This window comes from Pygocentrus nattereri, chromosome 5 (assembly GCF_015220715.1).
Source record: "Pygocentrus nattereri isolate fPygNat1 chromosome 5, fPygNat1.pri, whole genome shotgun sequence".
NCBI lineage: Eukaryota > Metazoa > Chordata > Actinopteri > Characiformes > Serrasalmidae > Pygocentrus > Pygocentrus nattereri.
Window position 1 is genome coordinate 42,457,260 of NC_051215.1, and position 12,253 is coordinate 42,469,512.

At 37.4% G+C, this 12,253-nt stretch overlaps 1 protein-coding gene across 6 annotated transcripts in view; it reads left to right on the forward strand.

Annotated features, from left to right (window-relative positions):
- The window catches only part of klc1b (kinesin light chain 1b), a 37,559-nt gene extending 26,393 nt beyond the window's left edge, over positions 1-11,166 (forward strand). For 3 of the 6 annotated variants that reach the window (XM_017696636.2, XM_017696633.2, XM_017696634.2), the window contains exons 15-17: positions 8,283-8,407; positions 8,734-8,791; positions 9,316-11,165. In XM_017696636.2, the coding sequence (XP_017552125.1) occupies positions 8,283-8,407; positions 8,734-8,791; positions 9,316-9,390 (258 nt within the window). In that variant the 3' untranslated portion in view covers positions 9,391-11,165. Of the gene's footprint in view, positions 1-3,165; positions 5,215-8,282; positions 8,408-8,733; positions 8,792-9,315 lie in introns of those variants that run through there. The other 3 variants (XM_037538318.1, XM_017696639.2, XM_017696637.2) reach the window with 2 other exon arrangements.
- The last annotated feature ends 1,087 nt before the right edge of the window (positions 11,167-12,253 follow it).

Genomic DNA, 12,253 nt, shown 5'->3' on the forward strand with positions numbered 1-12,253 from the left:
TTTGAGACAGTTCTTGTTGCACAAATTTAATTATAACCTCTTCAATAGTTCTCAGTCTGCGCTGTTATACAAGGTAGCTTAAGGTAGTATATAATAGGCTGTGGAATATTACATATTACACACTTGTAACCGGCATGTAGGCAATGTGTGCGTGTGTGTATATGTGGACATGGTACCATATGGTGCCAGCTGTCTACTGTTTGCTGGTGTATAGTATGAGCAGGGTTTGGCTAATGTTGAGTGCACATACTGAGAGCAGTGTCCAGCCATACTGGAACAAGTGAGAGGTCACTGTAGAGCCCTGTACCTCTACAGCTGCTGCAGACCATAGAGTTGGGGGTATGCCAGGCCTTCTGAAAGCAGCCGTTGTGCTGGGAGGAAGATCCCTGCTGCCTGGGTGTACTGCGTTATCCTGCCATCTGGCAACCCAGCATTGGCGTCTCTCTATCTTCCCTGGTGCAGCACTGGAGCAGTGAAAGCAGGATGCTGGTCACCAGTTCTTTCAGTTGGAATGCTTGGTAGATTATTTATGTTGTGGTCATGTTGTTCCTGAAATGTACACATGGTTTCCATTTGCATGAAACCGGCCAAACCATGACCTCACTGTTGCTCTTTTAAATTTTGCATTATCTAACTGTGCATGACCCTACACTCATCCTGATGTTTTGCGGTTTCCGTGTTACTAACCATCTGCATCCATCAGTTTGCCTTTGTTAACATTGCCATGACAACCAATCAGCCGATGAGATCTGTTCTCCTGGATGTGGTGGATTGTACTCTCTCTGTGACGCCCTTGACCTTCTTCATGCATTGAAGAGACTGAAGTGAAGTAGTGTTAGCCAGTGTTAAGAGATGAGCTCAGCTGAAGTTTGATTAACCACAAAATACATTCAATGAGTAACTTTGGTCAAGCAAACACACATCTATTTTGTCACGTATGTTATGGAGTAGTTACATGTTGTGTAGTTAGTTCACAAGTAGCATTAACAGTAGCTTATGGTTTGCTCCTTATCTTACTTTTGCAAATGAGCACTGCAGTATTACAACCCAGAAAAATAAAAAGCTTCTGACTCAGACTGACAGGAAGGGTGACATCTACGGTAGCATTCAGACATCATTCTACTGCCCATCTCTCTGCGTAATGACATACGTCCACACCCAAACCGGTTCTGTCTCTTCCTGGTAAGAATTACATTTACTGCAGCAGAGCATGTGAGTGAGCAAGAGAGAATTTTTACCTTGGAGCACAGGGCAGAGTGTGCCAGGCCCGCTCTAACTCTCTCCACTGCACAGAGCTGAGTCACCCACTCACCCCTGCAGTCAAACAAAGCCAGACCTACAGGGTCACCTAGAAATCTCTTTATTCAGATAATACCGCTGCTATCATTTATGTCGATTCAAGTTCTATTCTGTGCAGTATAGGTAGGTTAGTAGGTTAGGTTAAGTATCTAGTAGGTTAGGTATCTCCTTAACAGAATAGTGGCTCATTAGTGACCCTGCTAAAATACCTGAAGGAGATTCCATAAATATCATATCTGAACTTGTTTAGCATGTCAGGCTGCACTGTTTACTTCTCCCAGTAACCTTTTCAGCAAGGGAAAAACATCTCTATCTGTCCTGTCTGTAGCTTACTGTTTATTACCAGAATAATCTTAACACGTTTACCTGTAGAAGAACAGAAAACCCTTTGACTCAGTATAATAGAAGCCAGTGGGAAGATGCTAAATTCTGTGGAAAAAAATATGTTGAAATATGAAACTAGAACATTTAAAGCTCAACTATAGCTACAAGCATTGTATTCATGTAGGATGGGAAAGCAGACATAAGAGAACTGTTCTGATTAAGTTTTAAAAAGTAGTTCCTGTTACTTTTGACCGTCAGTCAGAAGCTTGTGAAAACTCCACTCACACCATTACGTTGGTAATGCATCATCACAAATTCTTACCTCTGGAAAAGTAGTCCGATCTTAAAAAATGAAGAACACAAATTTCCCTTACACACTTTTAGGTGAAATAAAGTTATAAAATTGATCATCAAAAATATATTCAAAACATTGGAATATATATTTACCAACAGAATTTAGCAGTTGTCCAATGCTTCTCAGTAATTTTAGTCCTGTACAAATGCACAAGTACAGCCAATTTTACAGCCCCCTCACTCTCGCGTCAGTAAAGAGTCTGGTGCCTCTTACCTTCTATAAAAATTTGCAGTAGAAACAACTTCAGATCATGTTGATGCTGTGCGAATCAACATGCTGGTAAAAAACGGCATTATATTCTATGGAAAACGAGTTTCTTAGATATGGAGGCACCAAAAAAACATTTGTTTTCTCTCTGGCTAAAATCAAGCAGATACATATACGTTTTGTCCTTCTCAAGTAAATAACTTAGAACATTAAAACATAAAGATTACACAAAACAGTTGGATTTTATTCAGTGATGTTGATGGTTAGCTTTGAATTGCCAAGCCAATGAGCATGCTAATGACAATCACAGTGGTAGTGCATTCATAAGGTCATTAAATGGTAAATGGAATAACGGCTAAATTAAATGTTTCGACGTGTTCTCTACTCTTTTCTGGAGTAAAGGCAGTGTGTAAATCAAATAGCCACTTCTTTCACTTATACTGAGATTGCTTATCCCACATGAATCGCTCATAAACATTACAGACGTTGCGTGATAAATTGGCATTACTCCATCTCCACACAAATCCCATCCAAACAGAGCTGTGTGTTTTTTAAGCACGGGAAAACACATCAAGCTGACTGTAGTAATTGACCAATGCTACTCTTGCACCAGGCGGGTTGAAAAACACTGAAATATTCCTTTAATAGCTTGCCAGCCGTGTATCAACTCTAGTCCCTTGAAACACTGCTAACATGCTTCCATATGAATATGGGCTACATTCTAATTTAAGAAGTAGAAAGGAGTCCCACAGTTACAGGGGTGTGTTTTTAACTTCCCACTTAGGCTTTAAGCTGAACAGAATGACTGCAGTGTGGATTTTGCAGAGGTTAGAAAAGGATTGTGGTTGCCATTTAGAGGCACAGCTAAATACCTTTAGCTAAATACCTTTAGCTAGATACTTTATTTCTAGTTGAGGCTGCTTGCAGTGTTTCTTGCAATTCTCACTGGTGTGGTTTCTCTCTCTTTTTCTCTTTGTCAGGCATAAGCCATCAAGATTTTTCCTCCACCCTTCTCTCCCTCCCCCCCATCATATAGCAAAGGATGTTCTTGTTGTTCCCTCTGGTCTTTTAATTGCCCATCTGCAGAATCATCCTGTTCCATTCCTGGTGTCTTCGGAGAGATGCTCCCTGATGCTTTCACCTGTTCACTGAGATATTTTGGGACATGTGCTTGTGGCTCTTTTTACTTAATTCTATTTGTCTTCCTCTCTCTTTACTCCTCCTTTTTCTTACCCACAGGAGACATTTCTCTATGTTCTCTTTCTGCCCTTCCGTGCTCTCTTCTTTTTCTCTTTCTTCCTTTCCTTTCTTTTGGAAATTTCAAATAGTCACCTGAGCAGTTTCAGTATTAGTTGTATGAGGTGGTCTTTTGTTCTAAACAGATCACACATACTTCTTTTTTTCTGCAAGCCTCACTGCATCACAGTATTGCATTTGAAATTTGGCTTGAATTGTGCAGTTTGGAATTATTTTGGGTTTTTTTTTGTTACTTACAGCAGCCTATGTTTTTAATCGTGTATTCGAGTGGCCTACATTGAACAAATGATGTCTGGCTGTATAAAAAGTGTCTCAAATCGCTCAGAGTTGTGTTTTTTTGATTACCTAGGTGCCTGTAATTTGTAGATTTTGTTTTTTTATTTATATGATTTTTGTTTGCAAGATTAATGAATTAATTTGCAGCAGTAAACTGAGGAGTTGAGGTCTGTAAACACTTGTTGTTGTTTTTTTTTTTGTGGGGGGCCTGGGCGGTTGGATAGAATGGAAATTATTATGCTCCTCGTTAGCCATTAGTCTTTTTGTATTATTATTGTACTTAAGTGTTAATTTTTTTATTCACACATTGTTTACAGTGTTTATGCTTGCAGTGTCTTTGGTTTGAAACACTAGCTTGGTAAAGCTACAGTTCTGAATTTATGAATTGATCCTCAGTTACCTGCTCTGTGGGACAATGCTGCAGATGTTTTTCAGAACCAATGAATAAATAAATAATTACCAAACTGCTGATGTTAGCTTGGCCACAGGCAGGTCCACTCCAAACCCTTCCCTTCACAAGCCTGATCCATTACAAGGCTGGAGTGCCAACAGGCAGCGTCTTGGCTGGTCCTGCTTTGTGTAGTTAGTATTTAACTTTTTGCCAGTGTAGCAAAGCATTGAAAAGGGAATGACAAGACTTAATATTACACTAACTTAAAACTTAAAAAAAAACAAAAAGCAAAATCCTCTAAAGTGACCTACTTCATTGACTCAGTTCACTTTTTTTGTTGAACTACATTTATGAGTGTATCTTGTTGTAGCAACTGAACAAGACGTGCACAGCTAAATTAAGGTTGGTAACGCATTAGAATCGCTATAGAAATGCTGATTTTGTGGCCTGTAGTTGTGGCCTAAACACATTGTTCCAGACAATAAGACCCAGCAGATCTAGAACAAACTACATGACACTTTTGTCCTGTTTATGGAAAAAAAAAAGATGAGAAATGTCATTCACCATTTAAAGAAATAAAAATTTGTACTGTGTCTGACTCCAATGTTCATCAGCTTCACTGAAAAGCCCCACAACTCAAGCAAAAGTAGAGAACACTAAGGTTCAGCTTGCAAACTGAATGTAATGTCAGCAGTGCACTTGTGTTATTACGTCCTTGGAGTTGGACACATTTCTATCATTTCATTCATTGATGCACCTTTCTGATTCTTCTCACTGATACATACACATCATGGTCTCCCCAGGAGACCTCCCAGAGGTAGCGAAGGGTGTAAAAGTGAACAAACATATATCATGTTATTCTAATAGACAATATTGTTGTGTTTAGTGGAATGTGTATTATTTATTGAGCTGTCCTTTATTGAAATATATATATATATATATATATAAATATACACTGTACCTTTGGGTTTTCTAGCTCAGTAGTATTGACCTCTGTAGACACTAGCATAGAGAGTAGAACTGCATACATATATTCATCCTTCTGCATTGTGATGGTTGTTGAATCAACACTTGATATTCTCAAATAAAGATTTTCATTTGTGAACGTTTGGCCGTGGTTTCTCCTCATAAAGAGTATGTTCAGCCCGTTACCTATTCAAATAAAAAAAAGCTAGTGAATGTTTCTAAATCCTACACAGATCATACTCTACATTTATATTTTCCTCTGAGGTTCGCTTATGTTAGTATGATTTTATTTACTAAATACAGTCAGTTTGTACATAACCATTCTCCATCTTAGCCTTTTAAAAGTATACAGGCTGTCTTTTGATACTGTTCCTGTAAGACTGTTATGTAAATGATCTCTGTTCTGATTGGCTGCCCTGAACTCAACCTTCTTGAAAAGGCACTTGGAGCTGAAAAATTATCACATGGGCAGGGCTAAACTGCCTTAGGCTGAACGGGTTCATATGCAGTCATATGCAAAAGTTTGGGGGCCATTGATGAAACGGCATGTTTTGTTAGTCTGGACACGTCCTCTACCGAGAACCACTTCTACAAGGTTTAAAGCACGATTTAACACCAAGAAACATGGAATAGTGGCTTGTGAAAGTGCATTTTAATAGAGTTTTAGTTTTTTCAATATGTTACACAGCAAATAAATAGGAATTGTGCAGTAAAGTTTGCACATTTTATGTTTGTGTTCTCTGTAAAAGATGAATACTCATTTTCACTTAGAAAACCAGTAAAGTGTAATTTGACCAGGCGTTTTTAATCTTGTCCTTTCATGTGTGTATGTATGTTAATGTGTTGTTTTTTCACATAAACAGTGAATTCACCACAGGCTCATTTTGTAGCTTAATTTTCTTAATGGTATGTTTTGTAATTTTAGCAATGTTTATATAAGACATCAAAGTCATTTATTTAAAGAAAAAAAGTGAGGAAACTTAGTTTTCCACAATGTAATCCTTTAATGCAAATGAAGTTAAAGAAATTGTGTTACAGGTAGATTCTGACTTTTCTTTTGTCCTACAGGTGTGTTGTGTGTGCCTGTGATTTTACTTTTTTTTTTTTTCTCTGTGCATATTAGAAAGAAGGGCAAAATGTCCTTGTAGTCTTCAGTATGCGCATTAGAGCTGTCCGCCCCCTGCTGGTGTTGAACATATATCAACTTGGCCACTTCAGTAATTATTATTGCAAATTCCTACATTTGCCCTGATTAAGGACGTGATTTCTAATTCATTCCACAGTAATTGATTATACAGGTCATATTGTATTTATTTTAGAATTTATTTGATAACTTTGACAAGACCCTCTCTGGTGGGGGCAGTTTTGCACAATAGAAGGCAGTTATGCACAATAGAATCTCAGTGTTGTTCCCTAAGCACACAGTTCAAATGACACAGCTGCATGGTATTAAAACTTCAGCCGAATAATATTAAAATATTTGCAGTGTGACTCGATGTGGCAGCATAGCAGCAAGAATATAAATAAACACGTTTTTCAATGTGTGGGGGTTTACACACACCTGTCTGTCTGTATGGCAGTGTTTCTGTGATCAAGATAGAGTTTAGCATGTTTTCTGTACTGATCAGGAAACAGCTGTGGAGCAGATTTACTGTAATGAAAGTGGCCATCTCCAGCATAGAGTATAGGTATTAGGTTCATAGTGTCATTTTAAAGGTGGGCATGCTAGCCTCATTCATTCCTTCTTTTTTTCCCCTTATACAAATACAGTAAATCAGAAGGAGTCCAACTTTATGTGAAGCTGAAAGATTTAGATTTGTCATGAGTTTAATTTTGAAATAATAAACTTTATTAAAAATCTCCTCCTGTGTTTCCATGTCACTACTAAGACACAGTTTTAGTCCGAAATAGAGGAAGAAGTGAGATCTGATTGTGTTGAAGAAAATGTGTCTCATAGTCTGAAAATCAGTGTGTAACATTTAAGAACTAAAAGACTTAAGTAAATATTTTTGTTTTATTGAAAAATATTGTAATATTATGTGTGTTTTATCAAGTGTTTAAATCTGTGTTTGACATGTACTGACTAGTGTTTTTTGACTTCAGAATTGTTTTAATGAAGTAAATGTTTAAGCTATAGGCTCAGTTAAAGCAGAATTAATTTATTCTAAAGACAGAGTCAATGAAAAGTCTGAGATATGCTGATTTTACTTTTGCATAAAAATGCATTGTAGTGCAAAAATCATTGTTGTATTGTGAAATTTGTGTATTATTACACTAAACTTTCAATAGCTTCTCCCTTTTCTTTTTACTAGTAGCACAAATAGCATTTAAACAAATACTGCCATGTTGGCAGCTTAGCGGTCAGAAACGGCCTCCCCCAACATTTTGGTTGGTTATTGCTGTTTCAGACATTGCGTTATAGAGTATTACTGGTCATTTCAAGACACTACAGTCTGGAAAGATTTGTCATTAGTCTATCGTGGCTCTGTGTATGTGCACACTAACGTTTTAAATATATAATAAATATTTATAGAACAGTAGTGTCAGTGTGTGGATTTTTTAAAATGTGCGTTTAGGAGTAGCTGTGCTATTTTCTATGTGTTTAAATGTGGTAAATACAGTAAGTATCTAATCTCCACTTTAAGAATAGGACATGTATATAAATGCAATATTTTCACAGATAATTTATATTGTTGTTTGCAAAAGTTTGGGTACTGGCCAAATTCAACCAGCCTCCCTTCAGCTTAAGTTTCTTGAGTGTGTCTCATTTTCTTCCTGAATTTGCTGGTATTTAATAGATCCACCCCAGTGTTTAACAGTTAGCAAGATGTTCTTTTCATCAAATGCTGCAGCCCTCCCTCCCCCAAAACATACCTTTGGTGATTGTGGCCAAAGAGTGCCTTTTTTACTTTATCTGTAAAGAGTGCATCTTTATCCACATTTAATCCACATTTGCTATTTTATTTGTTTATTTTTAGTAGATTGCTGCAAAGGTTGTGTTTACTTTTCACTTCAGAAATCAACAAAATATTTAATATAACCAGGAGTGCCCATACATTTGTGTATGACTTTGCATTATATACAAATAAATTACAGAAAGAAATACAGTATTATACATGTGTCTGTGCATGTATGTAAACAGGACTGAATGGTTAATATTTGTATGTATGTATGTGTGTGTGTGTGTGTGTGTGTGTGTGTTTGAAGGATGGTAGTGGAGCTCTACAGAGGAGCGGCTCTCTGGGGAAGATACGGGACGTCCTGCGCAGGAGCAGTGAGCTGCTGGTGAAGAAACTTCAGGGGAATGGACCTCCCGAACTGCGCAGCACAAAGTATGTACCCACACACGTTTGCGTTACTGTGTGTTACAGATCATGTTACATTTTAAATTCTATAAAAGTTAATGTGAGAAATCATGAACTTAATGTTTAACTAATTATCTACAAGCAGACACACGGTTTTGGCTTTATTTAGATTTGTTTTTCTTTTAAATTAAGTTGTTAAGTAATTTTAAACTAATCAGTCTAGCTCCTCTGGAGCTGACCATGGCATGCGTTTTGCAGTTTGAATGCAGTTTTACATTCACCGTCTGTGTATCATTTGTCTAACCAGCTGAACATCCTGTTGTTTGTATTGATCCCCCCCACCCCCCCCCCAGTATGAAGCGAGCTGCCTCCCTCAACTACCTGAACAAGACTGGTGATGATCCCTTTCAGGTACTCCACCATAATTGACTCTGTAGAACACATTAGCTGTATTACAGATGAAGTCCTGTCGGTACCTCAGTACAGGTGTTGAGGCAGTAAACTCTAGCCAACGCTTTTATCAGCATGTAGCGATGAGAGTGATAGAAAAAGCCTTTCATTTCAAAACTTTTTTTTAAAGGCACTGCATAGTAGATGACAGCTGGATATCAATTTTAAATGGGCCCCCAGGGTCTAGTCAGCAGGGGACTGATGAGCTGAGATGAAGACACAGTGAAAGTAAAAAGTATGGTGATGCAAACTTCAAGCAACACATGACGCTGTCACTCTTTCTTCTCTGTCTTCTGCTGTACCTCCTTCCTTTCTCTTCTGTCCATTCTTTCTTTTCTGCCTACTTTGCTCTCTCTCTCTCTCTCTCTCTCTCTCTCTCTCTCTCTCTCTCTCTCTCTCTCTCTCTCTCTCTCTCTCTCTCTCTCTCTCTCTCTCTCTCTCTCTCTCTCTCTCTCTCTCTCTCTCTCTCTCTCTCTCTCTCACAGAGCTCAGGGATAAATAGGTTGAGACAGAGTCGTGGACTGAGCTCCAGTAATGTTGATTTGTACAGTGGGAACTGAGTGCTGAGTGGAGGCTCCTCAAAGCCCAGGCTTGACTTCACCATTGCTTATCATGACCCTCCAACTGCCTGAACCTCTTCTCTGAAGACCCTTAAAAGAGCTGGACCTGCAAGAACTCTGCTCAAAAACCTGCAGCTTAAGTCTGTTGGTCCAGAAATAATTTGTCCAAAGTCAGTGGCAGGTTTGCACTCTCCCACTTTCACTACTGTAAAACACTTTCTAGATGTATTTTTAGTTAAGGACGGTTTTGACGTACCTTTCTGCTACACATACCATGTTTCCTCTATATGAACCCCCCAGTATGTCATGTTTCTAGTATGTATTTTAGTTAGTTTTATTTTTTTGAAGCCATGCTCTTCAGCCAAAGATGAGTCTGTCCTAGGTGAGCCTTCAAAATGCCAAATTATGTATACCTCACTGGGTTAGATGATATTTGCATAAATTATACAGTAAAGTGTGTACAAGTCAGTGAGTTGGGTTAGATTTATTATTCACCTGTGCCATGGTAAGCTACTGTACTGTGTCCTTGCATGTGATTATGGAAGGCACTGATCAGTTTAGAGGAATACTTTACCCTAAAATGTTAACATGGATCGGAATGAGAGAAGACTTATCACAAATGAAACGTGTAATTAGACATGGTATGTTACTGGACACTACAACTTCTGTTCACCCTTAATAACTTTGCCATTTTTTATTTTACCAGCTCCTGTCTCTTGGCTCATATACTAGATTTTTAATAACTTATTTTATGGTTGTGCACAATGTAAATCTAGGTTGAGAATTGCTGGTATTAGTTTTATGTAAGAATTAATCGATTGCTCTAAATATTTTTGCTGTCATCCCTTTATTAGTTTCTGGCTCCCTTTTTTGGACTGTTTCACCCGGATATCAGTGGTGCTGATGCATGGATTTGTCAGGGAAAAGGGCAGTCAGACAGTCTCCTATACTTCCTGGGCTTTATTTATTGTGTTATGTTGGTTCTATCTGTCACTGCACCTACACTCCTGTATCCTGCAGGGGAGATATTGCTCTGCTGATTCATTTTTCTTTTGGGTAAAGGATGAGCTGGGAGATATTTCTAGACAGGAATATTCTGAAATAATGAATGCTGCAGAACTCAGCAGTTTACTGGGTACATTATTTGGGGAGCATTATAGCCTATCCATAATAAAGGCTTGTGTAACATAGGAAGAAAACCTCCTGGGTCCACACCGAGGGAGATGATGAGGGAAAGACAAATTTTAATGTAGCTTTGGAGAATTATCCGCTAAGAAGAAATGAGTCATTTTATATTGGAATTCATACTGTCAGTGATGTCAGCTAAATCATTTTTCTCTTCCATGTAACATATAACGGAACAGACTGGAAGATCGAGTTAATCATGCTGCTTGAGATGAAAGGGTGTGACTGCATAGGACGTTATGAAAGAATTTCTGCTTGACATAAAGGACTTTTCTGTTACTCTGTAAAAATCTAATGAGTTTTTCCTGAAAGGCAGCTTGAGATTTAGGACTTGACTTGATAAAGCGTATTATGAATGGGTTTCTGCTTGACATGTAAGACTTTGCTGTTCTTCTGCAGTACTTGTCATTTAACAGTTAACTGTTAAGAGCTTGAGATTATGAGCTTATTTTACTGTATGTCATATTTTTGAAGTTAAATTAAGTTTTTTAAATGGATAGGCAAGTTAATCTCACTCACTGATATTACTGTGCTACTACTATAAAAGTTGGTTGAATGTAAGTTTATGTTGAATGGGCTTTTATATATATATATAAATATAAAATCATTAATTAATATTCTATACATTTTGTTTATTCAAATATTAACACTTTTCTCAGCAAATAAACACAAACTACACAAATAAATAGATTTTGAAAATGTGTTGTGGGTGCCTAAGACATTTGCACAGTACTGTGTGTGTATGTATGTATGTATATATGCGCGCACACACACACACACACACACACACACACACACACACACACACACACATACATATATATATATATATATATATATATATATATATATACACATATATATATACATAAATATATATTATTCATATGGACAGTAAGATAGCAAGTGATGGGATTTTGTATGTTCCAATTACTGACTTTGTTACTAAAACTGATAATGTGGGCAGTTTTAATGTGTGAAAATGTGGCATATTGTGGGAACCTAAATGCAACTTTGGGGAAAACTATGCATTATAAAAGAGATGTTGATTAATGTCAAAAGAGTAGTACAATGGAGCTCAGGGTAAGGTCATTTCTGAAATGTTTACATGATAAATATGAAACACTGCAGCCATTTTTACACTGCAAAATACTGTTAATATTCTATTGAGTGGCAGTTGTAAAATAAAAAATGCAATGACATCGTAAGCAGTACAGCTGCACATTGTAAATACTTAAAGAGGTGTCCTAATAAGTAAATAATGTAGCAGGTTTTCTTTGTTCAGCATGTTTCTATGAGGTTGTAGGTGCAGTTATCATTTTTCCTAGGTTGATTTAGTAATGTTTTATATTGTAATGCTATTTGATGTATCTGAATGTGTTACAAGTCTCAATGACTTTTACAGGTGAAGGGTTTTCTGTGGTGATGGGAGAAAGGTCAACATTGATCGTTTTATATGGGAGCACAGCATGTCTAGTTGAATGAGTGAACTGCAGAAATGCTTCTTCTTTCTTTTAAAGTTCACCGTCTGTGCTTTGCAGACTCCTGCTTTATGTTGTAAAAAGAAATTGTTTGGTTGTTGTGAGAATAAACAATTCTAAAATATGTTGCATTGTGAGTTTGATCAGATCTGTTTCTCCATTTTTTTCACCATGACAAGTTATTTGAGAGTATATAA